At 34.5% G+C, this 22682-nt stretch overlaps 5 protein-coding genes across 7 annotated transcripts; 2 read left to right on the plus strand and 3 right to left on the minus strand.

Moving 5' to 3' along the window:
- The first annotated feature begins 608 nt into the window (after positions 1 to 608).
- Positions 609 to 4662, plus strand: LOC118057631 (actin-related protein 2/3 complex subunit 2B). 2 transcript variants are annotated; one of them, XM_035070270.2, is made up of 10 exons: positions 609 to 756; positions 1254 to 1320; positions 1554 to 1761; positions 2568 to 2734; positions 2856 to 2933; positions 3055 to 3187; positions 3468 to 3559; positions 3687 to 3743; positions 3986 to 4037; positions 4365 to 4662. In XM_035070270.2, the coding sequence occupies exons 1-10, from the start codon at positions 698 to 700 to the stop codon at positions 4562 to 4564; spliced, it is 1113 nt and encodes a 370-aa protein (XP_034926161.1). In that variant the 5' UTR covers positions 609 to 697; the 3' UTR covers positions 4565 to 4662. The 2 variants fall into 2 exon arrangements, with proteins under 2 accessions (XP_034926161.1, XP_034926169.1); XM_035070278.2 differs by having other exon boundaries at positions 2601 to 2734.
- Positions 4663 to 8567: 3905 nt separating this feature from the next.
- LOC118057646 (uncharacterized) lies at positions 8568 to 9705 on the minus strand. Of its 2 annotated transcripts, XM_073410714.1 has the most exons (2): positions 9109 to 9705; positions 8568 to 8922 (listed from the first exon to the last, which is right to left on the minus strand). In XM_073410714.1, the coding sequence occupies exons 1-2, from the start codon at positions 9554 to 9556 to the stop codon at positions 8684 to 8686; spliced, it is 687 nt and encodes a 228-aa protein (XP_073266815.1). In that variant the 5' UTR covers positions 9557 to 9705; the 3' UTR covers positions 8568 to 8683. The 2 variants fall into 2 exon arrangements, with proteins under 2 accessions (XP_073266815.1, XP_034926181.1); XM_035070290.2 differs by having other exon boundaries at positions 8568 to 9700.
- Positions 9706 to 11961: 2256 nt separating this feature from the next.
- Positions 11962 to 12975, plus strand: LOC118057672 (protein PROTON GRADIENT REGULATION 5, chloroplastic). Its single transcript, XM_035070314.2, has 2 exons — positions 11962 to 12441; positions 12659 to 12975. Exons 1-2 carry the CDS (start codon positions 12163 to 12165, stop codon positions 12761 to 12763), a joined length of 384 nt encoding a protein of 127 aa, XP_034926205.1. The 5' UTR covers positions 11962 to 12162; the 3' UTR covers positions 12764 to 12975.
- Positions 12976 to 13465: 490 nt separating this feature from the next.
- On the minus strand, positions 13466 to 16258 carry LOC118057651 (eukaryotic translation initiation factor). Its single transcript, XM_035070300.2, has 5 exons — positions 15962 to 16258; positions 15631 to 15799; positions 15406 to 15531; positions 13877 to 13942; positions 13466 to 13801 (listed from the first exon to the last, which is right to left on the minus strand). Exons 1-5 carry the CDS (start codon positions 16168 to 16170, stop codon positions 13754 to 13756), a joined length of 618 nt encoding a protein of 205 aa, XP_034926191.1. The 5' UTR covers positions 16171 to 16258; the 3' UTR covers positions 13466 to 13753.
- A 2570-nt stretch (positions 16259 to 18828) lies between these two features.
- On the minus strand, positions 18829 to 21058 carry LOC118057682 (large ribosomal subunit protein uL14). Its single transcript, XM_035070325.2, has 4 exons — positions 20907 to 21058; positions 20407 to 20691; positions 19238 to 19279; positions 18829 to 19089 (listed from the first exon to the last, which is right to left on the minus strand). Exons 1-4 carry the CDS (start codon positions 20917 to 20919, stop codon positions 19007 to 19009), a joined length of 423 nt encoding a protein of 140 aa, XP_034926216.1. The 5' UTR covers positions 20920 to 21058; the 3' UTR covers positions 18829 to 19006.
- Between the last annotated feature and the right edge of the window lie 1624 nt (positions 21059 to 22682).

Consider the following 22682-nt stretch of genomic DNA (forward strand, 5'->3'; position numbering starts at 1 on the left):
TTTCATTTTTTTATTTCATTATTTGACATTTTTTTTTAATAACTTTATGGTTTTCTTAGATTTATTTTTTATTAGATTATCTCGATCTTATGACTTAAACCACGAGTTTGATAAATAAAACTAGGTTAACTTGTCTTTTATTACCAGATGACATGTTTGTCATGCTAACCCGAGTTAACTTGCACCAATTTTTCTTGTCCCTTATTTACCTATTTTTTTCTTTTCATATTTAATCAGTTGAAAATTAAACCTTTTAGAAAGAGAATTTTTTTTCTAAGTTATTATAATTGCTTTTAAAAAAAAAAAATTGAACCGTTAACCCAATAGTTGATTTACTTTTTTTTCTTTTTTAAAATGCACTTGTGATATTTAAATAACATTTTTTTAAAAAAAATGTCCTCACAGTATAGGCACAAGTATAGGAAAATCAAACAGAAGCTTATAGTAGGAGGATGTTGGCAGGTGATCGATTTAGCTTACTCTACAAACAACATAGTGACAAGGCAGAAAGATGGAGAGATGAGAGGGAAATAACGGTAGGTACTTGCTTCTTGGGTTGCTCACAATGATTGCAAGATTTCAACTTGCTTTCTACTCGAAGTTCACAGATATAGACAAAACCTGTGGATTTGGAGTTCTATATCTGAGTTCATTTCCACCACCATGCGAGTTAAAACTTGATTGAGGATTCTTCAACATGGCATGCTTTGAGAGGGTGTCCCCTGCACTCAAGGAGATCCTGCTCAAGTTATACCAGTAAGCACTTTTGATCCATCAAGTTTCTCAGGGTAGAATTTTACTTGTTGCTAATCCTCATTTATCATATCTGAGATGGTTGAATTTCTTTGTTTAATGGTAACTTCTGCATACAACATGATTTATCATTGACTTACCCTAAATAAAAAACAGGAAATTAAGAAATAAATGTATGATAAGTTCTGCTAAGGTGTCTGTCTCATCGACTCCATGTAACAAGTCTCTGCCTCTACAGAACTATCTCATCAGTATATTTCATATACAAATAGAAAATGTTGTGTGGATGCAATTCTAGATATTCAAGCTCTAGTAGTCGAGGAAAGGAAAAGGAAACTAACAAAATGCTAACCTTGAAAGTAGTAGGCATTCATTGCTCTGGTCAGTTTTGAAATTACTTTCTTCTCCTTCACATTCCAAGTAAGCAAACATGTATCTCAAGTTGCATGGATGATCAACAAAAACGATGATGAGAATTGATGCTCTTCCTTTCATGATAGTGCTGAGAAGCCTGTGGAGATCGATCATCACTTGTATGAATTCGGGTGCGTGGAATACCATGTTCAGGTTAGTCTATTGCATTCTTAGCATGATGATTACAGATAGCTTATGTCAACACAAATAGTTGGAATGACTCAGCATCTGGAAATCTGCAGCTGTGGAAATAGTTGAGATTAATGGCTGTGTGCATGCTAAAGAAGGACATGCCTACTATCTGTCAATTTGTGCTATCCTGACATATATAGGGTTTCAACAAAATGTTGAGAATTATTATGGTAATCATCCTGTAATGTTCACAGTCTTCTGCAGCTGATCCACAAAATAACTACCTGTCAATATCAACTCCACTACTGTCCCAGGGAGCCCTGCTATCATGTGGTTTGTCGTCGTACACTACGCAGATGGTAAAGCAAGTTTGCTCGGATGCTGTGGAGATTGTTGAACCTGCAAAAGAAGGATATCAGCTTACCCTAAAGCTAAATCTTGCAAAGATTCCACGTGGAAAAGGTTTGCTACTTCTCCAAATCATCGCAATAACAATAATTATATATAAAAAAACAAGCGCTCATTGGTGCTTTGTGGCGCATACTAGTGCTGTCTTGAATTTAAGCATATTATTCCTTCTATTCAACTAAAAATCGAGAGTGGTTTTCAATATATTATAGCATCAGTATGGAATATACAGAGAAAACATAGATTCAAACTATCAGTCTACAAAAGAAGAAAGAAAGCTTGAACGAGAAGAAAGTTGTGTAAATTCTTTACACAAACAAGAGATACAAGAACTCCATGCAGTAAACCTGAGTTCAGGTGTTCCAGCAAACACAAATTAACAGTACAAAGAAAAGTTCAACCACCCAAACTAGACATTTTAAACCTGAAATTTTGAATCTTTGATCAACTAGAGTACCAGATCACTGTAGTACTTAGTTAGCTGTCCTCTTAAATAATAGGTTTCCTGCTTCTGCCAGTTCCACTGTCCACAATCTCAGATTTGAAGACATCCATACCAAGTTTTCTGTGACACCGAGAGTAGGAAATAAAGAGATTAGCAGATAATACTCCTGAAAAGAGTCAACAACTCAGAAAATAGTACCATCTGTTTACGTGGAGAGCTGAAACAATAATAAGAGCTGAAAGGGACTTCTACTAAATGTAGACAAAGCATTCAACTCAAGATCCTAAAACTTAAGGAATGAAAGGATAAAGAAGAAAATCTTAATAGGAAATGTTTATTTTTTTTGTCCATTTTCATACCATGCTGTGAAATTTCTGCACTTCGTAATCATGCTGATACAAATGTTCCTTTCCAGACTCTTACAAAGTGATTACGCAAATTTCCTCAGTGCAAGCAGTTATCCTATGTTCCCAGCTGAAAGAAATGTTGAGAAATGTCAATTCCCAGGACACATCCCAAGGAATGAATAAGCCAATTAAACTTGTTTATCACCCAAGAGAGCCCTTCTATGTCATCAGACAGGTAATACCACTCAGGCAATCATCAACTTCTTCTAATTAAGGTTTCAATCCCTGAGGGACAATATTAGACTTCATATTCGAGTACAGGCTGCTAAATTGAAATAATATTTTTTGCTTGACAGCCACAAAAAATCACAGCAGTATTCCCAATGCGTTTTAAAGAGCACTCAGATGTGATTATAGCAACAGCCTTCTTTCAGGTTCGCAAAACACCAAACATCGGAGACACCTGATTTTTGGTTTGGTCCTGAATTCTCTTCTTGTTTTTATTTAAAAAACACGGCATCTTCACTAGCCTTTCTCCTTTTCCTTTTGCAATAGGAGCTCATGGATGTGGGTAGTTCAGAAAAATGGGCCAAAGCACCACCATGCACCTGGTCACCCATTCCTCCGCCAGAACTGAGAGGAGAACCTTTAGAAGATTTAAGCACCAATGGAGGGTTTGTGTCTTTTGGTATTCCCTTGCTCATAACTGAAGACGAAACCACGAATAGAGTGGTTTAAACAACATTTCCATCGTTTTGCAATGATTATCAGTGAAAATAACAAAATTGCTTGACAACTAGCTATAACTTCGGTACACAACATACATGCACTAAATTCATTGATTTTGAAAATTCTCATTTCGATATTAATAATAGCATTTGTTATCCTCCCCCTCTTAGACATGGTTATCAACATACAAGAAAAAGTTGAGTATGTTTAAGCTGACGTTTTTGCTTCCACATTGCCAGATATTTCTTCACGCCATGTTGAAGGTAAAAAACTAGACAAAACAGTATGGAGTCTATTGAACTTCTATGCCTATGTGAAAAAACATGTGAAGGTAATATTTTCTATCAAGGTTTTTTTTCTTTTATTTATTTTCTATTGAGGTTCTTTGGGCGTGAGGGGTGCTGAGCATTGGAGTTCATAGCGCATACGTCCTTTGCTGACAAGATTTTCTCCAATAGGGCACCAGAGGTTTCATACAAAGAAGGATGCAAAAGCGTCTGGAAAGTTTGGTTGAGGTGCTGAACAAAAACCCTAAACATAAGATTGATAACCAAAGAGCATTACAGTTTTCCTTTCTTGCCATTGAAAAATTAACTGTTTTGCATTTTGATTTTTGTTTTTCTTCCCCTGCACTCCAAACGGTAATTTTGGATCCAACCTAGCAACTCCACATTGCAAGAAAAGTAATCACAAGTCTATAATACATTAGCCCTCGAAAAGAGGACAGTGAGACTAAGTTTCTTACTGCAACTTGCAGGTTCTGCACAAGGAAAAATTGGAAGAAAATGAAGATGTTAGAAAGTTTAAAGGTAAAGTTTTCAGGTCATTTATGTTATTACAGACAAAATTAAAGAAAAGAACAAGGGCAAGTTCAATTTTGCTTCACATAGAGGCACCAGATGATGTCTCTTATGTTTTGATGGATTCAGGGCTGAGAAACTCTTAACTAACCCACAAGTCATTCAATCATCTATATGGCAATTAGAGAAATACTAAAATAAGAACGTCTTTAAAACGATAATTTGTTGCTCAACAGTCTCATCAGCAGAATGACGACAAGAGAATGAGTTAAGAAAGAAGTGACAAATAAATATTCTTTACTTTTGGTTTACATTCATGTTTTGTTTGTGTTCCAGCACATGCAGAATGTCGGTATGTTGGAAAATTGGTCGGATTATCAAAACCAAAAAACTTTAAGAGAAGATGTCGTGATTTAACCAGGAAGATCATGCAAATTCATTTTCGGATTAAAATTCATGGATTTCGGCGTTTTCATAGACGATGGTTGACAATCCCAAAGTTCTCTTCTCCGCTGCGATATACTAAGCTAGAATGATGTAAACTCCATGTTATATATTCTTATTTGCAGTTATGAGATGTACTTTTGTGCCTTATGTGAACTTCTATCCATGAATATTAGCTTGCGTTTGTCTAGTAGAAGTACATCAAAGCTGCATGTTACTCTATTATACTAAGATTGTGACAAATGGCAATAGAGCAAGCTCAAGAGCCATCTGGTCTATCGTTAAATGAATCTAATCTTATTAACAACACCACTGTAATGGGAATTCTGCAGTTTGTATCAGTTAATCATACACAAACAGGTAAAAGAAAGCAAGATTAGTTAAGCTCGTGCAACCTCCTGTAATGTGACAGTTATTTTAATGTGTAACTAGACTTCAAAATCATATTTACGTATTAAACTAAATCAAGAGGTCAGAGAAACTTACTAGAAATTTTCTGCACTGATATTGTTTTTTCTGAAAGTCCAGCAACCAAGCCACTTGTATATTTTCCTTGTTTTGCCGAACCGTGTACACACAAAAGATTAACAGTTGAAACAAAATTTCTCTGGATAGTAGACTTGAATCTATAATTGCCAGCAGATATGCACTCCGGTTTCACACAATTCTAGTTTTTATTACTTGTTAAGGTTTCGGTTGCTAACTCCCTCCTGATAAGCATACCCTCTTCATCAAACCTTCTAAGAAGACACCTATAAGAAGGAAAGGTGATTATCATTACGTAGGTAGCAAAATCTGCTTTGCAGGGCTGTAGAACCATGAATTTCCGTCAGATGCACCTTTGTAGTTGAATTTCTCTTCAGCTTACTAGTGCCCCAACTAGAACAACTTTAGAACATTGACATTGCAAATGACTCCCGTAAGATACCCTACCTAGATCACCAAAAAAAAACGCTACTGATATATGTTTCTGCTATAGCCGCTTAAAAGATGCTAGTTAAGATTTCTTATATGTGGTGCCCCTTAAAGAATACCGAGTCCTTTTTCTTTACTCCAGTCTGTTTAAAGCTACAATATATATATAAGAAATTCAGAAGAAAAAAATCCATTTCCTGTTTTTTCTCCTTGCAACTTCAACTCAAGTCATTTTCGATTTATTTATTATTGTCTCGACTCATATAACCCTCAATCTTAAACGATTTGGGTTCCTTTCCATGGATTTCCATCCAGAAATATTTTAGGCCAGGCTCTTTGTAAGCTGTTATGATACTAAATCATTTTTGTTTTTTACTTTAGCCCATGATATTTTTTCCATCAACCTCCTTATTCCATCTTAATACTTCAATGTGATCACATTCCTCATCAGTTCATTCAGACTTGATGTTGGATGTGAGATGATCCTAGTTTCTCTTTAAGTTCCCTTCAACAGGAGTCACCCCCACCATCCAGATTATGTACTCATTTCTTATCCAGACTTTAATGGTGTATTTACACGCCCTAACATCCATATTAATACTCTCATCCCTTCTACTCTAGTACAATCACTCTACCTTACCAGCATATCTAGAGACGCATGCTATAAAGGACCTCCTCAACAACCTTCCCTCTATTTTTTTCTTAGTCAGCGGTACCTCCACCTTGATGAAAAAGGAAAAATGCTGGCCATCCAAATTTCTTCAAGCAATCTTAGATTTGCAAACTCAGCTTAAATATATCTTACAAGGTCCTAAAGCTTTTCTACTTGCTTCCCTTTTCTGAAGTAGAACACGCCTGGTTAGCAGAATGGATAGGAAAAATCATGAAAGCGGCAAACAAACCAAACAGATAAGCAGAATGATAGTTGAGGAATAGGTATATAAATATAAATGAAAATCAAAACATCGGAAATTTTAACAAGGAAAGTCAACAACTAAGAAATACTAATAATTTTTTAAAAAAGAAAACCTCAACATGTTCCCAGAGGATGTAGCGGCAACAGTTCCATTAATCTGATTTTAGTAAACAAGAGGAAGAAATCTCCAAGGTTTCGTTCTGGAGATCATCAATTGAAGACTTCACAGAACATCAAAATACTGAACCAGTAGACAAGCATCTGGTATCTTTATAGGTCAAAAGCCAACAACAGCATTTGCTGCTGAGAATTCTCAAAGTGATAACATGATTGCCAATTTGACTTGTGCGTTACAGATAAATGTGGATGAAAACTAAACTACAAAAGGTAAAAAGTGTGTGTGTGTGTCTGTGGGGGAGACGATGACAAACAAAAGTATCAACAGATAGAAAGTGCTCCTTGTTAGCTAAAAACAGACATCAGAACGTGAGAAAAAATTCATCATTCAAGTTAAAAAAAGGTATCTTAGACGAGTCATGCAACGCTGCTTACAGGATACCAGAAATATCTTGATTTAAATCACAACTATTGTCTGACTCTTTTCTTCTTTTATCCAGGGCACATTTAGAAAAGTCTTCCTTCAGTAGCGTGCTACAGTACTAAACATAAATACTACTTAGATGTTGCTCCTGTAGCACATCTTCCTCTTATGAACGCTGGATCCATCTCATCCATCTCATGCACAGCATCTTGCAAGTAGATCACCGAAAGGATAGTCACATTCCATTTATTTGCAGTTTGATAGAAAAAATTGGAAGGGGCACAAAGACTTCAGCTTTCTACAACAAATAAATTAAATACACGTTCCATGATACTCAAAGATTTAGTGTTTTGTGAGGAAGAGGAATGTGAGAATGGGAAAAGGAGAGAAGCTATCCGACAAAACAATAGCACCTGAGTTCAACAGTAAAAATACACGAATTGATAAAGGCCATGATCCATCTGTGAATTCACACCATAGAGGTCCTTAAATTTTACCTTATTCAAAATCTGAAAAATTCTAAAGAATTTCTAATTGGCTCCAAACGCATCAAATAAATAAAAATCACAAATTAATGCGCTTCACTCTGTGCATTTTATCCACTAAAATAGCAATTCTTCAACTTGAATGATAGTAAAAAAAAAATCTACCATATTTCTGCCTTGAATCCTAAATTTCATTGAAATATACTTTGTTTTGCTACTATACTTTACATGCTGTTAGAGGGATGAAATCTTAATTATTCACTGTAGAACTGGAAATACTCTAAAGCTTGCGGGTATTTACAATCAAATGAAAGAAAATATCAAAATAAACTTGTATAAAATGTTGAACTTTAAACACTTTGATGATACATACATTCTTTACTCAAAGGCAGAAACAGATATTGAAGCCCCTCTCAAATACATACATACATTCTTTTTGGCCCTTTAATATCTAAATCCTGTGCCTGCTCCTGCCCATTGGAGTAGGCAGAAAATGTTATCGATGCCAACAGGCAAATGCAGCAACCGTTTCCAAGTTTTGGCCTCTCAGTGCCTAATCTATGGAAGCACATGTTAGTATGGCAATTATAAGAATCAAGGCCTTTTCTACATCCCGTACTTTTCATAAAATGTACATGATTTTGAGACTGTTTCCAATAATTATATCAGCAAATGGTAACATGTTAGAAATCCATCCTGTATACAAGTGGTCTTGCATGAACCTTCATTTTCACTTTTGGATACAGAATGCAAATAAACGAGCTCAAATTGCTTCAATGTTTGGCGGTCCATCTGTGTACGTATTAGATTACAAAATACATTTGTTTTACAGTACCTAGTTGCAAGATAAAAAAGAGGAACTTGACTTTAGAAGCATCTCCTGCTAAACAAAAAGGAAAGAAAAAAACGCCAGCCGATTCTGCTGTAAAATATTAGCATGATGATTAGCTGAAAAGATATGACATTTCATTTGAACGGAGCTTTTATTTTCCTACAAAATTGCACCTGTATGTGGCTGTTCGCATGATTATGTTATGGCCTCTCATCAAATACATAGATATGAAAGCAAGTCAAACCACCTTAATTAGTTCCACAAGTTTTGATTGTTTTGCCAACACTGCTCATTAAACGAAAACGATAAATAAAAAGCTTAACCATAATCATTCACTGATCAAAGGTAATTCAAAATTAAAAGGACGACCTAGTAACCCTTTCTGGGCATAAACAGCAAAAGCATATCAGGAAGAGAACACCATTGCCTTACATGTATAGACAAACAATCGATTTAAATTCAATTAAACACTAAAATTTTGTATCGTAAATACATGGGAAATTAGAAGAAAAAAAATACACTTCATTCCACCTCAAATTCAGGAAGCGCCCGCATCAAAGCACTGTCAGATTCAAGCCCTGCCAACAAAGGACCACTTGCTTCACCATGCCTCAAATTCCTATTACTTGACAACAATGCAAGCATCCCCAAGCTCACAAGAAAGACAACAATTGCATGCCCAACAAACAACAAATTCACCAATGCCACACCCCTTAATCCATCCTCCTCAAGATCACACTTGAACTCAACATTTCCACTTCCTGGCAAAATCTCAATCTTATGACACCCTTTCAAACCAAAAACATCAGTATATAAACACAACCCAGCTTGCAAAAACCAAGTCCCTTTCAAAACCAACCCACAACACAAACAATACTCAGCAAAAAATGCACCAGGCCTAATAGCCAAATACAAACAACAAAGTCCACAAACAAGACTCAGCTTACCACACAAACCATAAACAGCCTCACCAACAAGACCAGAAGTGCCCTCACCAATAAAAGAATACTCTACAAAAAACAAAATCCCACCAAACACAAACAAGAAATTATCAAGAATGACTAAAAGGTCAATGCTATCGCGTAAAACAAACAGAATTGCCAAAACCCAGTAGAGAAATAGAAGCACTGATTGATGCAAGAACGAGAAACGGTAAGTTATATGACCCGTACTAATAGAGAAGAAAAGAAAGATTAGAGAGAAAGAAGCAATAGGGAGGGCTACAGTGAGAGCATATAAATCAAGATTAATCCATTTGGGATCAGAGAGGTACCATGTTTTGGATCTAAAAAGAGATGTGTTCTTGAGGTAAAGAGAAGAGGAGCAGAAGAGACGTCGTAGGCCAATAGGGAGAAGGAAAAGACTGGCACACAAATGGGTTACGAGAGATGCCATTTCTTTCTCCTCTTCTGGTTTTTTAGTTTCTGTTGTATGTTCCGGTCTCTGTTTGATTATTTTAAGGTTTGGAGAAATGTTCAGACACGACACGTTCCAACTTGTTCTTCCAAGGCCAGTTTTCAATGTGCGGGGGAGAAGATGTCATGTGGTCACTTCCAACTGGTGGCATTGTCTTGACTGGATATTTTTATAAATTTGTTAGATCATGTATGAATATATTTTTATTATTATTATTATTATTATTATAAATATTCCAATGGTGTGCATCTCATTTAATTTTATAGATATTAAAATTAATAATTATATAAATTTTGAATAATTCTAAAATTTATAGAACTTGAATTAATAATTTTTTAAAAATAAACTTAATATCTAAATTGTATTTCTATAAATGATGAATAGCATATGTTTGATCAAATTAAAAGTTAAACAATCTTCATGCAGGAAGTTGATGGATGAGACTTCGGTGGGGGGGAAAAAAGAAATTTCATTTGATTGTTTGGACATGTATGTTTGATAACATGATGAAGTAGAGGGATTTTAAAAAATATTTTAAAATAATTATTTTTTAATTTTTTTAATTCTTAAATATTAAAATGATTGAAAATACTAAAAAAAATATTAGTTTAATATTTTTTTTCCAAGTTAAATACACTCAAATAAAGTTTCAAATACAATACTAAACACACTTGAATTGCATAGCTTTTGTTTTTGGGTTCTTTTTAAAAATATATTTTATTTAAAAAAAATATTAAATTAATGTTATTTTAGTATTTTAGATGTATTAATACAAAAATCTGAAAAAAAAAAAAAAAAAAAATTGATGGTTATGCTAGAGAGAAAAGGATAGTAATCCATTATTTGTAGGAGTATTAAAGTTAAAATCAAAATTAAGAGAAAATTAGCAATTATATTTTGAAAACTTTACTTAAATTTGACATTAAACTCAAAAAATCTGGAACATTTATGCTGTAAAGTATATTCATTTGGCTGTGGTATATGAAAACAATCTAACATGGCAAACTGACTTCATAACAAAAGTCAGTGTAGGGCTAGAGAAGGTCTTTGATCGGAACAACCATGCCTGAGCATGTCGTAGAACTCAAGCTGTTTCTGTAATGAACAGGTCAATTACATAGCCCATTTCAGCGAAGGTCCAGTCTACCTGCAGTATTTGTGCAGCTCAGAGAAGCCCTCGATTCCACGAATTGTCTCTTCCTTTACAGGGATGCCAGTCAGGGAAACCAGCAACAGAAGTAATGCAGTATAACCAGAATGTTAATTAGGGCTCGCAAAGATTGACCTGGAAGACGATAGAGTGAGATCTTGCATAGCTCTTCTGCGGGAGAGATGATGGTGTCAGTAAGTCCACAAACTGCTTAGCCAGCCATTACACAGCCGGCTGTTCTTGGCAGCCAATGAAGTATTCATGAAGAGGCCAAGGAACTTTGGGATCACTGTTATAAAGTGATCTTCTGTGGGTTTTTTTTTTCTTTGATAGAACAATGGAGTATGTGAGGATTTGGGATTCATTTAAATGCATCAAATTAATATAAAAATCAAATCTTTTAAGATTATGCGGAAAAGATACTAAATGATCTTGTTTGGCATCCAAAACTAATCCAGAAATAAATTTTACCATTGAAGAACACTACTAAAATAGCATACACAGTTGAGAGAGTTTCAAACTTGTTTTAAACAACCTAAGCAATATTTTTTTTTTCTTGGTTCATTCGATTTTATTACATAAAAAAAATCAACCTCCTAGTATTTTACAATAACTTTTTCCACATCTAGTTCCATAAAAATCACTCCAGCCAAGATGAATATTGGTTACTCAGTAAGTTGGCTCGGGTGTTCAAGATGTTTTTACATTTACTAGAATCAGAAATTCTAATTTATACTTTTGATAAATTTAAAATAGACTAAACTATAGAATGATATAAAATGTAAACTGTTACACACTCAATAAAATTTAGAAAATAAACTATAATTCTCGGTGTATATTATCTAGGAGAAGAATACAGCACAAGCATGTTGTTCACATGCAGCCTGCGGTGTGTGGCATCCAAGAACTGAGGAAATACGGCCAAATTCATATTAAACTGTGGCATCCAACCCCGATTTCAATAGTCTTTTGGTCAAATACGGCCAACTCTTTTTTTTCCATCATAATAAACTGAACGTTCAGAATTATGCCATCGAAGCTTTTACGTGTGAAAAAATGGTAGAATGAGTGAGGGCCCGATCCTCAGGAAAGAGACACTAAAATTCTAGGTCATGATTTTCTCCTCTAAAAATTTGGACCGCTAGTAATAATATGCTTTCTCATGTGTGTGTTTGGTCGGAGGTCTAAGGAAAAATCCAAGCTACCAAGCATGTGTGGTTCTTAATGCTCCATGAAGCCCCTTCTCTCCCACCATCCTCCTATTATAAACCAAAGGCTCTCGTATTTTACACCGAAAAATATCCTCCCTCTGCAAAGGCCTAGAAAACACATACATCACAAGTTTTCTTGTAGAGCAAAAGAAACACCATCTAGATATCAAAGAGAATAGCAAGAGCTTGAAGGAACTTGGAGCGTTTAGCAGCAGTGTTTTTCAATGGCTACTTCGATTTCTGCAACTGGGTTTAATGGAGGTTTTGGGACTTCATTTAAGGGAAGTTGGGGTGCTTCAATCGTTGGTGAAGACTATGCCATGTTGATCAAGTCAGTGCCAAACCATGTTAGAGTTGGGAAGCCAGTGAAATCGCCTCCCATGATGAAGAACGTTAATGAAGGAAAGGGTGTTTTTGCACCTGTTGTTGTTATCACGCGTCAAGTAATTGGCAAGAAAAGGTTCAATCAGCTCAGAGGCAAAGCAATTGCCTTGCACTCACAGGTATAGTTCTTGTCTCTATCACCAGATTTAATTTCACTAGCTATGAATTGTGGTGTTGGTAGCTTTTTTCCAGGTTTTTTTTTTGGTCACATATTGGCCTTTTATATCAAGATTACTAAGAATTTATCCTTGCAATACCCTTAGAATATCGATCCCCAACAATTTAATCAGATTGCATAACTAATATGTTAATTATGTCAAATGGCTTTGGGAGCAGGTGATTACCGAATTCTGCAGATCAATAGGAGCAGATCCAAAACAAAGGCAAGGACTGATTAGGCTGGCCAAGAAGAATGGGGAAAGACTTGGATTCCTTGCTTGAAAAAGGAAACGATTTCTCCTCTTGTCTTCTTCGTGTAGCACGCTTTTCTAGCCCGCTGCTCATCTGAGGACTTTCAGATGTATATACTCTCTTCATCTGGGTCCCCTGGAATCACCATGTTAACGACACTGTATTCCTAATTCACTCTTCGTTTACCTGTAATATTGTCTTTAGATTATTGAAGCTTCAATACAATTTATACATTGCTACTAGTGTGACTTTGGACTTCCGGGGGGGGTAGGGGGCTAGCTACTGCTTGAACTGCTCAAATGGTCTCCAATGAATCCTGGCGCTGAAACTATAATAGATTAATCTTAAAAACGAAAACTGTAGTGTGTAAAATTAGGACCAAGTAGAGCTTTCTTCAACATGCAAATTATGTTTTATGCATGATCTTAATTGACAGTTTTCACGAGACATCTTCATAGCAAGTCGTGCTAGTTAGAGTGGTCAAAATTATCATTCAAACAGCTAAAAAGCTAGCCATGCTGCCATTTCTTGCTAGCTTAGAGGAGGCATGTGAAGCAAAAACAAAGTGATACACTGGCACGTTTTAGATCAAGCACCTCGCAGTTCCCAGCGGCCTTCCCTTAAGGTTGCAACCACCGATCACAAGGAATTTCTTTTCTTTTTTCTTGAAAATCCGTGCACCCATTATGCTGCTGCAGTTGGTACGCTCATAAGCGATGCAGACATCATGAATTCAAAAACTAAATCTCTTTATAGAATAGCAAAACCCAAGTACAAAAATGATTGGAACTGTAGAAGTGGTGTTTCTTCTGCCAAGTATATTGGGCACAACAATATCTCTTAACAGTACAAATTGCTGGTAAGTGTATAATACAATACTCTCACAAGCTCAATCTTGTCCAACACCAAAATTAAAGGAGCATCATCATGATACCATCCGATCAAAAATACATTCCATTTCTTGGCGTGGAAACATGCTAAGAAAACCACACTGCACGTCACACGACAGCCATGGAGTGCTTACACATTGTATCGGCTTTTGGCATTTCTTTCCCTTTTGGAATCATCCTGCAATTACCAAAATAGTAAGATTTAAGAAGTAATTTTTATTAAAACCAGAAACTACCAGAAAAAGAAGATTACATGGAAGCTGTAGGTGATCTTGTCATTGACGTCAATGATCTCCTTCCACTTCCTGCCAATGCTCATCTACGTAACAAAATTCAAATGTCAGAACCCCGTTATACCGGAGTGCAAAAGGGAGTGGTGTGAAGGGCTCCTAAACTTCCAAGCAATGAGGGCAACAATAACTGATAAACATGAAGCATTTAGCAGCGAGTTTATTGGTTTCCAATTATCCCAATGAGAAGTTTCCATTTGAACATTGTGTTATGTTCTACATAAAAGAGATGTAAACATGGAAACTTGTTTCGACAATAAAAAAGCCAAGATTCCAACTTGCTGATCTGTCATTGAGCTAAGTGGTAACAGATCCATAGCTATTTCATCTAGGCTAAAGCATCAGAAGAAAAACGTTGAATCAGTGTGTCAACTAGCTGTCAATAGATAAGGTGAATAGAAAATGCATATCAACATGCAAGAACATGAGACTGCATTCGTAATGGCACAGTATCCCTTCCCACAAGCAAGGAAAAGCTCTGGAAATCACTTGGGAAAATTTGAAGTTTTGAAAAGACCACAGAAAATAGAACGGGGAAGGAGGTTCTGATAATTGTTAAGCAGAAAAACAAAATAGAGCTAAATTTGTTGTGTATTGCCAAACTGTCATCCAAACACTGCCTAATTAAATAGCTTTACTGGAACCTTCAGCTTGCCATATAAACCTAAATTATAATCTACCAGAAAACACACATATACATAATGAATACAAGAAATAAAAGGTGAAAGAAAGTGCCAGACTCAAATGAAAGTCAGCAATCTAAGCACATGTTTTTTGGGAGAATAAATTCTAATCATCGGCATGCTTAGCTATATCAACCAAGCATTACTGCACTCTCAGGAACAGCACTCAACTCCTTGTAATTACTCAGAATTCTTCGTCAGATTATATGCAGAGATGAATGACAGCAATTAGCAATGACAAACAGCTTGTGTGCTTCAGATAAACAGTCATCCACATGTGCTAAAAACAATATGCAGTATGTGTTCTCCAGGTAAATCATTGCACAGATACAGAAACAAAGAAACAATCCTGAGCTGCTAGTCACCCATTGTCTACTTACATAATTAACCATTATAAAATCAGCCATTGCCGAGAAAACCTTTCATCAATATTTGTTGATGCAAGAAACCATATAGTCATCAAGACCCCCCCGTTTACATGCAAACTCTAATTATTTAGAAATATTAAGCGAATCAGTATTTAGTCTCAGACATATAATCGCATGTTTCTCTTCCCGGTCTTTGAAACATGGGACACCAGAAAAGAAAAAAGCCTCGATATATAAACCAGAGAATGCCGACGAAATTTCCATTCACTGCAGGCAAAGAAAGCCAAGCACACCTTTCAATGAAATGCATATGATGTCTAAGAGCAGGTTCTGTGCATAGAGCTGGTGCTTAAGGGACAATATAAAGCATTGAAATATTGGAAAAAATGTTATCTAAATTCAAAGGTACGTTAATCTGAGAGAGAGAGAGAGAGTGACAACCTGGGCAGCCTCATTGGCAGCAGCTTTAGTCCACAAAGCAAGTTTATCCTGCCTCTGACGCACGCTTGCAACCACACCACAAATCTCATCAGGTTCATCAAATTGCTCCCCAATCAAAGCCATCAACTGTCCAATCATTTATTAAAAAAAAAAAAAACCATGCTAATATTAAAAACAAAGGTGCCTAGACCACAAAAATTAAAGAGTGAGAGGCAAGATGATTACAGTTTCAAGCCACATGGTATCCAAGTCGGCCTTTCTGCTAGAAGTAACAGACCACTTGCCTCCACTAGCACACACTGGATCTTCCCATTTGGGTTCAATCCCATCTTTAAATAAATGGAAATCAGCATTTCCAGGCAGCTTGCTTGGCTTAAATACCTGTTCATACAAACTGCAAAAAAAAAAAAAAAATATATATATATATATATATATATATCATTAAGCAAAGCCCTAAATAAAAATTAAAATAATGAAAAATCTCAATCAATTAAACAAAGATCTAGCAATAGATATAAAAAAATTCAAAGAGAATATGGATAAAGGAAATACGTGCCACCAGAATTCTTCGACGGTGTCGAAGGAGTAGACCTTGCGGAGACAAGTGCCCCAGGCGGCGCCTTGTTTGGATTGGTTGTCGAACCAAAAGGTCCACTTCCTATCAAGTTTATGCGACTGTGGCTGAGGCTGGGGCTGCTGCTGCTCGGTCACCACCTCTCCTGTTGTTGGTGCGGTTACTTCAATACCAGCTTCGTTTGCCGCCATTACTAGTGATTTTTCTGCTCCTGTTGAGATTTTTTTTCCTGCAACTGCAACGCCGAACGAACGGAGGGTATCTCTCCTGATTTGTAATAAGTGCCCTTATATTGGGCCTTTTTAATTGGAAATGTGGGCTTTAAAAGTTTTTGCTAAGCCCAGGTTGTTAGGATACCTTCTTCTTCTTTTTAAACTGATCGGAGGAAATAACGCTAACCCAGTATCCACAACTCTGTCTATTTAAGTTAAACCCAGTCACATATATAAATTTATAATTATATTAAAATTGATATTATTTACATGATTTAAATAAATAAGAATGATATATATTAAAGGAAAAATAAAATTATATTAATTTTTTTTGGTACATGTGTCTCCAGTGGGTACTTCTAGAATATTAAAATTATTTTTCAAAAAAAAAAATAGCAGCAATGCTTGTCAAAAAAATTAATAATAATTAAAACAACTATTATTATGCAAGATAACAAGAGTATAAAGTGCTAGTTTTGTAGTGATATTATATTTATTTTTTAAAATATTTTTTATTTAAAAATAGTATTTTTTTATTTTTAAAAAATTTATTTTTTTGTTTTTTAAAATATGTTTTATTTAGAAATATATCAAAATAATATATATTTTTATTTTTTAAAATTTAATTTTTATATCATCATATTAAATAATCTAAAAATATTAAAAAGATTAATTTAAACATCGATTTAGAGATAAGTCCCGGGTTACACTGTTGAACCTAATTTTTTTTTATTAAAAAAAAAAAAAGACATATTTTGAAAGGACAAAAGGAACAGAATAAAAAAAAAAAAAGGAATGGTTTCCGCAAGCAAACTAGGAGGCGGTAACGTCCCTGCTGGACACACCACAATTCAAAGTCGGAGTTTGGAGCTAGAGATGTTAGCGAGCTTGATCATCTTTCTTTTCTTTTCTTTTTTTTTTATCATAATTACAACAGAATAGAAAGCCAGTTCTCCATTGAACATGCAGTTTTTTTATATATTTATATGACTAGCAAGTGAGTTTTTCAAGAATGGAACATTAATTAAGAGAGCCATTGTTGCAGGCTGTTCTCACTCTTGCAATTTGCTTACAAAATTGATACCCAGCTTTGACTTGCGAGCCATATCATGATAGACTTAAGAGGAAGGGATAACAAAATTGCTTGCAGAATTGATGTCCAACTTCGATTTTGACTGATCTTTTCCTTTTCTGATAACTGATTTCAGGTCGGTTTTGTGCTAAGCATTGATTCCATAGAAAATCTTCAAAAAGGGGATGCAAATCACTTATATGACTGAAATAACTGGAAATAAATAAATAAATAAATAAAAGGGGAAATGCCTGCTTTCATGGAGTAATCCTCATTCAGTACTATGCTCTGAGCTAGGCCACTCTTTCTGTAAGTAAACTACGCTTTGTTTTTTATAACCTGGAAAAATATAGTTTAACTAATCAGATTCTAAGTTTATTTTTTAAAGGTTATCAGTTTAAGTACTACAAACCTTAAAACTACTAGAGATTTTCATGGTCGTTAACTTCAGGACCCGTAAGATTAGTCAAGATACACGCAAACTATGCCAAACATCCATGTTAATAAAAAAATAAAAATAACTATGATTTGTTTTTGCTATCAAAAGACACTTTCCATGAAGGATCAAATGCCACGAGGTAAACTAAACGTATATTTCATGTGTTTGTGACTCTCATGATCGGCTTAATTTTCTAATCTTTTTCGAGATCCAAGCAAATTCTTTGTCTTACTATTATGGAGACAGGAGGCTGCTTGTCATGCTGTAATGATTTCATTTCCAGGGATGGTTCCCTTCTCCCCTTTTCCCTATAAACATACAAAACATGCACAGAGCCAAGCATGGAAGTGACTCTGCAACTCATGCCACAGAAGGAAAGTAGGGATTATGAACTGCATCTACATCAATCTTAAAGATTAAAATTTTACTCCCGTGATTACTGGATATACGTGCAAGTATATGCCAGTGAATCTCGAAAACATTTTCAGCAAGTAAGCTAACACAACGCCGGACAAGTTAACATTTTATAAGCGGGAGAAATGAGGTTTATAAAAAACATATTTTCTGGGAGATGGATCAAGAAAGTAGAAACTGTGACTTGATTCTACTTCACATGCTGGCCAAGATGCCCCAAATTAAAGAAAATTGATATTTCAATCGATAGGAAAACAAAATGGTATTTATTAAAAGAACATCAAGAACACAACTAATATATATATATATATATAAACATATTAATCTTTTGTATTTATGATCATCTAACTGTAAAATACTAATTTTATTTCATTCAAATTAAAAATTATAAAAACAATTGTGCTTGACTTCAAAAATAAGATTTATTAGGCTTACAATAATAAATAAGAACAGTGTATTATATATCTTTTCATTTTCTCAGTTCGAAAAGTGTAAAATTTACAGCGTAAATTTGAAATACTAATACACTTGAAAATCGATTGCTTGATGAAAAAGCTTGCTTCATTTGAATCTGATTTTTCTTTTTAACATCATTATTTTAAACAACTCTAAAAATTACAATGCACTACTGTTTGACACCCATGAATCAATCAGATTGAGCTTTTTTTATAGGGATAGAAATTTAGATGAAAAGCTGCCCAAAAACTAGAAATGAACACCAAAATTATAACTTTCTTGCACAAAATCCATAAAGTTCATTACTGCATATAAAACTCAAAACAAAATTTAGTCAAAATATCAAAAACACAACTAAAATTGACCCTACAAAAACACATAGAACTTAACGACAGTATGATTCCCAAAGAAAAGGAACAGACAAATTAAAGCTCTTAAACGATAGCATTAGCTGCACTTGCAATCCTAGGCCAAAGATCAGCACACTCCTTTCCAATTGGACCGGTAATTGCTGAACCTGAAAGAAACCACAAAGGGAAATGTGAATAAAAGAGAAACAATGCAAGCAAAATTGTACATCTCAAAGCCCTGGAAGAATGGTGGCTGTTATGCGCCCAGATCTTAAGTAAAAGACTAACGGTTGCATCCAAGTATTAGCTGTGTACCTTTCATTTCTCCTTTGGGGTTCACAATGACACCAGCATTATCTGCAAAAAACCAAAAAAGCTTCTGATTCAGGAACAAACAAATTATTGTTTTAAGGCAAACAGCCATAACAATAGCCTGCTTTAGATATCAAAAAGCATAGTTGTTATAAGGTTAAATTTTACTTTTACAATCTGGTGCAATCAGAAAATCCCACCCCCACTAACAACATAGATACATAACCAAACATGATGCAGATATTCCTCATGACTAACGATTTGAGTGGAATTGTTGCAACATCAAAGAAAAAAATCATTTTCAAATGTATAAATGCTGGGTCCAAATGGAGCAGATATGCAAATTAAAAGACTCAGCATATCTGTAACGAGGGACACGGTCAATTTATCAGACAAGTAACTGTATCAACCATTGTATTGAGGAGGATACCTGACATATGCCTGGTAACATGTCATGTTAGCCTACCAAAACCACCGAATGCATTATGCTATAACAGCAATGAATTCATCTATTGGTACAAATATGATCAAGTTGTTTGAATAATTAATTGACAACAATAACCCAATGCAGTACAGAGATACCTCTAACTAAACTAAACATAATATGCATGGCCCAGACTTGACAGGGATGATAACACAAAATTACCGTCCAGATTGGGGTAAGGTGAGTAAATACAATCTCCCTGGGTAAGGGAGGTGAAGAGAAACTGTGATAAAAAAAAGCTCAACACCACATCACCAGTGATTAACCATTCAAACACCACTTCAGGCATGGAAATTGTGGGAATCAGTTCAAATAGAGAGCTTCCATGAAAGAGTTTATCAAATTGCGAAAAGTGTAATTCTACATAAGAGAGTTCACACTCGATAAATATTCGATCATGTTCAATATAGCTGGGCTAAGGTAGCGTCATATCATTAAACACACACAAACTCGGAAAGGAGAAAAGCATGCATCATGACGCTGGTTACCAGCAAACCCTATTTCAACAGACATGAGAATCTACATGCGTTTATTTATTACAAAAATAGATCTGAATCGAATGTGTTTTATAAAATTTCAAATTATAAACAAATTGCACGCAACCAGTTAAAAAGAAAGATAAAATAAAACGCAATGATTGAAAAAGAAGAGCAATATCAAAATAGATAAAAGAGGGGAAGAGAATGACCTTCAAAATACATGAAAACACCATCCTTTCGGCGCCAAGGCTTACGCTGCCTAACAATGACAGCAGGCATAACCTTCTTCCTGAGATCAGGCTTCCCCTTCTTGACGGTGGCCATTACCATATCACCAACGCAAGCAGAAGGCAAGCGGTTCAAGCGACCCTTAATTCCCTTCACGGATATGATGTAAAGGTTCTTAGCACCAGTGTTATCAGCACAGTTCACTGTTGCTGCCACTGGCAGACCCAGTGACATCCTGAACTTGTTACCAGCTGATCCTCCACGTCCTGTATTTCATTCAACCCACCACCAACAACAACAAGAACAACAGTGTTAAGGATCTAACTATTATGAGAAACAAAACAAGAGATCTGTGATGATTTTGACTGTTAGCAGAGACAAAGCAAGAGATCTGTGATGACTTTGCTCTCTTTTGTGTCATTTCCTAGGAATTCAGAGAGAAAAGAAAAGTAGAGAGCGTAAGAGATGATAGAGAACTGACCTCGCTTCGACATCTTCGACTGCTGAAGAGAAATCGGAGAGAGAGGTTAGGGTTTGGGGAATTTATATAGACGGCTTTCAGATTCTAGGGTTTTTGTATACGGGCTTTCATATTTCCGGTTATGTCCTTGTTAGTAAATAAAAGAGGGGCCTCGTCAAATCGTGAATAGAAATACAGACCCGATTCAGAGTCCCGGGCCCTATTCAAAATCCTGGGCCTGGCTCCCTTTTACATCCACTCTTCTTGCGACGCCGAAACTACCTCTCCCAATTTCTATCCGACAAGGCAGTGTTTAATATTGAGGTTCCACGGTGTTTTTGAAAAATTATACAAAAAAAAAAAAAATTAATTTTTTTTATTGTTTTAATTTTTTTAATGTTAAAAAAAAATTATATTAATATATTTTCAAGCGATTATCAAACACACAAACAAGCACTAAATGATTTAGTCTCATTGGATATATATATGTGGGATATATCTCAGCTAACTATTTGACTCTTATTTCTTCACGTTCAGATATTTTTTTCAACAAAAAAAATTAACATGTAGGCTTTTTTGACATATTTTTTTACATAAAAAAATATTAAATGTAAATTAAGAAGCTTATGCACACATCTAATTAAATAAATAAAAAATCATATGTATCAAAAAATTAAAAAAAAAATCATTAATAATAACTAAATATGTATTTCAAAAAATCAAAAAACATTTGTAGATCAAGATATTTTATTTCACAACATAGTTTAATTACTCGATTCTATTCAATGACTTTATATATTCAAAATATATTTTTTATTTAATCAAAAAATAATATAAATAGACATGCACATAAAATTGATCGAATAGAATCAAAGAGAAAAATAAATTCCAATGTTGCACTTATTAGAAATATTATTCATAAATAAGTTTTTAATTTTAAAAATAAAGTTCAATTATATAAAACATAAAAAAAAAAATTATAGATGGATTAGAAAATCTCTTCAAAAAATAAATACTTAAAAACAATCACTATGTAAAAAAGACTAAATACAAAAAATAAAAACTAGAAAGAATGGTTATTAATTTAAATATAAATTAAAAAAATTATTTTAATACATATAAAAAAACATGATTTTTTTTTAAAAATTGCTAAATTACCAAAAAAAAAAAAGATCCAATGTCGCTAGACCTTATCTATTTAAAAGGGCAAGCTAGCACATGAGGCTAGTTTTTTTGAAAAAAAAATAAGTCAAACAGCATGTTTTTTTTACTTTGCCTATATTTTAGCCATTATGGTGGTAAAAAAAATTAGGGTGTAAGTTTTTTATCCAACACTCATTTTCAATCCATTTTTTACCTAAAACACCTATAAAAACACCCTTGACATCTTAATAAATCAGTCAATGAACTTGAAAAAAAACCTATATCAAAAGCCAAAATCAAACAGAAACTAAAAATCTTCTCGATCTCGTATTTATTTTTTTAGGCACTTTTAGTGCAAGAAAAATATACATAAATTGAACTCCCCTCATCAAATGAAATCATTTAACAAAATGAATTAACCCTTTTGGTAGTTGAAATCAGGATCAACAATAATTTTCTCTTTTTTCATTGTTGGAATCCAACAATCTCCCTCTTATTTTTCAAATTATATCTAAAAAATAATAAAAATAAATTTTTTATACTAAATTGAATTGAAAAGGTATTGAAGGATCAAACATTCATAATACGTGGAGTGTGAGGACAAGTGAATTTTTTATGTGAACTTTTTAAACCATCATTAATTTGTGATATCTT

Source organism: Populus alba, chromosome 8 (genome assembly GCF_005239225.2).
Source record: "Populus alba chromosome 8, ASM523922v2, whole genome shotgun sequence".
Taxonomy (NCBI): domain Eukaryota; kingdom Viridiplantae; phylum Streptophyta; class Magnoliopsida; order Malpighiales; family Salicaceae; genus Populus; species Populus alba.

Coding starts and splice junctions, on each gene's coding strand:
- LOC118057631 (XM_035070270.2), top strand. CDS start 698: ATGGCATGCTTTGAGAGGGTGTCCCCTGCACTCAAGGAGATCCTGCTC. Junction 757..1,253: donor ATCCTGCTCAAGTTATACCA/GTAAGCACTTTT, acceptor CTTTCATGATAG/TGCTGAGAAGCCTGTGGAGA. Junction 3,188..3,467: donor TGGAGGGTTTGTGTCTTTTG/GTATTCCCTTGC, acceptor CCACATTGCCAG/ATATTTCTTCACGCCATGTT.
- LOC118057646 (XM_035070290.2), bottom strand. CDS start 9,556: ATGGCATCTCTCGTAACCCATTTGTGTGCCAGTCTTTTCCTTCTCCCT.
- LOC118057672 (XM_035070314.2), top strand. CDS start 12,163: ATGGCTACTTCGATTTCTGCAACTGGGTTTAATGGAGGTTTTGGGACT. Junction 12,442..12,658: donor CAATTGCCTTGCACTCACAG/GTATAGTTCTTG, acceptor CTTTGGGAGCAG/GTGATTACCGAATTCTGCAG.
- LOC118057651 (XM_035070300.2), bottom strand. CDS start 16,170: ATGGCGGCAAACGAAGCTGGTATTGAAGTAACCGCACCAACAACAGGA. Junction 13,943..15,405: donor CTGCCAATGAGGCTGCCCAG/GTTGTCACTCTC, acceptor TTTGTTACGTAG/ATGAGCATTGGCAGGAAGTG. Junction 13,802..13,876: donor AGATCACCTACAGCTTCCAT/GTAATCTTCTTT, acceptor TGGTAATTGCAG/GATGATTCCAAAAGGGAAAG.
- LOC118057682 (XM_035070325.2), bottom strand. Junction 19,280..20,406: donor TGTTTTCATGTATTTTGAAG/GTCATTCTCTTC, acceptor GGTTTTTTGCAG/ATAATGCTGGTGTCATTGTG. Junction 19,090..19,237: donor CCCCAAAGGAGAAATGAAAG/GTACACAGCTAA, acceptor GGTTTCTTTCAG/GTTCAGCAATTACCGGTCCA.